General features: G+C 41.9%; 1 protein-coding gene across 1 annotated transcript in view; it reads left to right on the forward strand.

Moving 5' to 3' along the window:
- LOC125287404 (protein transport protein Sec16A-like) overlaps positions 1–2,793 on the forward strand; it is a 3,174-nt gene extending 381 nt beyond the window's left edge. The window contains exons 2-8 of the mRNA XM_048233236.1: positions 41–179; positions 554–694; positions 1,156–1,253; positions 1,347–1,428; positions 1,528–1,642; positions 1,996–2,541; positions 2,683–2,793. Coding sequence (XP_048089193.1) covers positions 41–179; positions 554–694; positions 1,156–1,253; positions 1,347–1,428; positions 1,528–1,642; positions 1,996–2,375 — 955 coding nt within the window. The 3' untranslated portion in view covers positions 2,376–2,541; positions 2,683–2,793. The remainder of the gene's footprint in view (positions 1–40; positions 180–553; positions 695–1,155; positions 1,254–1,346; positions 1,429–1,527; positions 1,643–1,995; positions 2,542–2,682) is intronic.
- Positions 2,794–4,305: the final 1,512 nt, after the last annotated feature.

Raw genomic sequence — 4,305 nt, forward strand, 5'->3', positions numbered from 1 at the left:
TGAAACATTCTTAAATTTCTCCACATCTCCAATGTTCCAGCTGTGATGGAGTTCTCCTGGAGGTCTATCAGCTGGCCATGTTGCAGCGTGAGCACTTCCTCCGTGCTAATAACGGGCCACACAGAGAGGGGATTGACCTGAGCTGGGGACTTCTGGCTCTTCTCTGCAAGAGGAATGGAGTAAGTGTTTCTCCCCAGATAATTATTTTTGTTTCTTTCTGTGAATGTGCTTTAGGGTGCATGGCCATTGGCGACAGACAGACAGACAGAGAGAGAGAGAGATGACACTATACCCCATGTACTATAAAACAGCTGACAGGTCCCTGCTCAGTGTACCTTCATACTCTCCGAAATAAACACTCCCCATTAATATTGAATTTGTCCATGTGGATTGGCATTTCCAACACTTATTTATCATCTATAACAATCAAGAAAAGACACAATCATTTATAAAATGAGACACAACATTGGTTATTCTCAGTAGGTTAAGAAATCATTCCTCGATTCACAAATCATTTATTAATATTATTTATTTATTATTATTATTTTTGTAGATGGTCACTGACAATGACATAGCCAACCTTCTACTACAAAAGTGTTTGGATTCCAATGAGCCGGAGACTTGCTGTGCCTTTGACAACCTTGGTAATGGGACCTCCAATCTTGCTAGGCTGCTCCTTGCTGGCAAAACCAAGGTAGGTAAAGCCCTTTCCCAATTTGTACATGATACAGATTTAATGAACCCTTATGCAGGTTGTGCACATTACTTTGTAATATGTTTCATGATCAGTAGGACAATAAAATACATGCATGTACGGATGCACATAAATGTATTTCCAAGTATTACAATTGCGTGTGTCAGTCGTGGCCTACTGGTTAGCGCTTCGGGCTTGTAACCGAAGGGTTGCCAGTTCGATCCCCGACCAGTAGGAACAGCTGAAGTGCCCTTGAGCAAGGCACCTAACCCCTCACTGCTCTCCGAGTGCCGCTGTAGCAAGGCAGCTCACTGTTCTGGGTTAATGTGTGCTTCACCTCACTGTGTTTTCACTGTGTGCTCTATGTGTTTCACTAATTCACGGATGGGATAAATGCAGAGACCTAATTCCTTGTATATGCAAAACTTGGCCGAGAAACCTGATTTACATTTACTTTGCAGGAAGCCATTGACCAGGCGAGTAGTCAAGGCGTATGGCACCATGCCTTTACCCTAAACAACTTAGAGAGACATGGCCAATCTGACTGCATAATGTCCAGGTAAGGACATTTCTTCAGGTCTTTCAGGACTCTTGGCATGCCACTTTTCTGACATTGATATTATTGTACCTTACTAGATTTAATCTTTTTTAGGTTCATTAATGACCTGGATGATTTGGATTTACTGAAGACCTACTATCAGGTCCGGCTGGGAGAAATGCCGTCTGCTGCCTCTGTGAGTGTTTATGGCCAATCTTTCATGTGTGTGGTGTGGGATTCAGACTTGATACGCTCTTGAGTTCACACTGAGGTTTGGGTGTGTGTTTTCTTTTAGGCATGTGCTGAGGACAGCTGTGGAACCTGGCGTCTGCACCTTGCCATTGTGGTAGCATTCACAGAAATCAACCACCTTCGAAAGATGTCCATTACAAAGATGGCAGAAACCTTGGGTAAGAGCCTTCTTCCCCAATCTGGTCCTTAGCTTTGGTCTAGAGATTATAAGTTTCCCAGAACAAGAGAACATTTCAGTAGCATACTGTATACCTTATCCCATATCTGACCAAGAGAACATTTCAGTAACATTTCAGCAACAAATACCTTATCCCACATCTGACCAAGAAAACATTTCAGTAACATTTCAGTAACATATACCTTATCCCATATCTGACCAAGAGAACATTTCAGTAACATTTCAGTAACATATACCTTATCCCATATCTGACCAAGAGAACATTTCAGTAACATTTCAGTAACATTTCAGAAACATATACCTTATCCCATTTCTGCCCATCCCACCCCACAGCCTCTAATGGACAGGCACATGCCGCGCAGTTCTGCCATTTGGTTCTGCAGTTAGATCGGGAGAACCTCCTCAATGCGTCACTGCACGATGTCGTGGGGAAGTGGATGGGGCTCTTGGCGGAGATGGACAAAGAGGTTCCACAGATACATCCGGCGGCCTCAGGAGAGCATCTCATGGACCATGAGGAGAGGAAGGTTCCTCTTCCACATCCGGCGGCCTCAGGAGAACATTCCCTGGACCCTGAGGAGAGGAAGGTTCCTCTGTCACAGGAACCAGCTCTGCTGCTGTCAGCTGAGCCTCAAGTGCCAAAGGATGGCAGTGGACTCGCTGAGGTCACGGTCACTTCCTGTGACCTCCGAGCAGCCCCCTGCGTGCCCTGAGGAGAGGAAGGCTCCACCGTCTGAGGATCAGTTCAGACAGCTGATCGGCCCTCTCCTGCCACCACCTGTGTGTGTGTTGAGGGTTGAAGTCCAGGAGAGCGCATGCCAGCCACTGCCAACCAGCACCACTGTCAAGAAAGACTCGAAAAAGAAACAATCTAAGAAGGTTTGCATTTATTGCTGTATGAGCCATGGAGTGCAACCGCATGTGTGTGTGTGTGTGTGTGTGTGTGTGTGTGTGTGTGTGTGTGTGTGTGTGTGTGTGTGTGTGTGTGATGTCAATGACCTGGTGTTTCTTTGGTTCCAGAGGTCTTGGTTTCGCTGCATCAGCTGCTTGGGTAGCAGAACTAAGGACTAAATGTTCTACTCAGCCAGCTCCAAGATATCACTTCATTTTCACCAAGAATTTATTTTTGTATTTCAAAATGAGAATTAAAGTATTTTCATATTACAGACATGATTTGTGTTTTGCTTTGTGCCTATGCAAGATAAATCATTATTTTGAGCTGCATTTAGAGTTAATTTGCAGATATTCTTTTTAAATTAGTATCATTTACTAAATGATAGAGAGAGAGAGAGAGAGTGTGTGTGTGTGTCTGTCTGATTGTGCTTAAAGGTATGAACAAGTTTTAATAAAGGATAAATCATAGATGTTTTTAAATCCCAAAATGGGACCCTCCCAACTAATAGTTAACCCTTAGAACCCGATTGACGCAAAGTGCGTCAAAAAACACACCCTTTCTTCTCTGTTACATTGCTCCGGAACTGTTCATCGCAGCGAGATGAAACCTTTAATGCATGACAGAGCAGAAGTGGGGCTTTCCAACGAGACTACAAACTTGTCTGTACGATCAAGTATGAAATTAAAAAAAAATAATGAAATTAAATCAAATTGCATCATATTCACAGTCTATACTTCTCTGCGTTGACCTGCGCACCCATTACTCTCGTTTGAATTACTCGCGAACCCGTGATCGCATAGATATGGCAAGCATATCAGATGAAAGTGGAGACACAGGGCTATCCATTTGTACCATGTTTATCGATCCTTCTGGCTTATAAAAACAGACGAAGTGACTGGACTGCAAAACTCTCGTTTTAATAACCCGTGATCGGATAGATATGCCACGCATGTCAGATGAAAGAAACTCAGAGCTATCGTGACATCAAGTGCATCCTTCACACCCAAAATTAACTTCATAAACTGGACTTATCGTTTTTTGTCTGTTTTATGGCAAAGCATGTTTATAATCAACGCTATCGTGTGTTTCTTTGATGTTTATAATCCTAGCAAATTCCTGCATGGCATCAATTCAAAGCTCACATTGCATCCCAATTTGTTCAACAAAAAAACACCCTTTTTGCCTTTTTCTTTGTTCATGGCAATGCAGTAAAAAGTTGAGAATCATTATTTTTACATACACCATAGGCACGCAGTCTAACACGCAACCTCGGGTCAAGTCAGGTCAGATCAGTTCGATGTCACAGATATGGAACAGAAAGGTCATTTTTTCATCACTAAATAAAAAATGGCATTTATTTTCATAAAATCACACACCACATATTTCTGTAAATTGCTCAGCCCTAGATTATCCCTCCAACATGGCAAATGTATTGCCCGATTCAGGACAGTCTGCCCTACACACACATGAAATGCATGTAGAGCTATGAGCTTGCTGTGGTGAGATACATGTTGAAATATAAGAATTTTTATAATACACTTTTTATATTTTAAATCTTTAAAAATCTAAATAAAATCAATACTAGTACTAATACATGAAATGAACTGGATAGCCTAGACTCTGCTGAAAAAAAACAATATATAATATGTGTGTGTGGCACTTAAAATGACCAGAATAAATCCTTATGAATAAAGGTAGTGAAAATGTCAGCTTAGGGTTCTAAGGGTTAAAATTGTTAAATGTTGATA

The sequence above is a fragment of the Alosa alosa genome, chromosome 22 (assembly GCF_017589495.1).
Source record: "Alosa alosa isolate M-15738 ecotype Scorff River chromosome 22, AALO_Geno_1.1, whole genome shotgun sequence".
Classification (NCBI taxonomy): Eukaryota; Metazoa; Chordata; class Actinopteri; order Clupeiformes; family Clupeidae; genus Alosa; species Alosa alosa.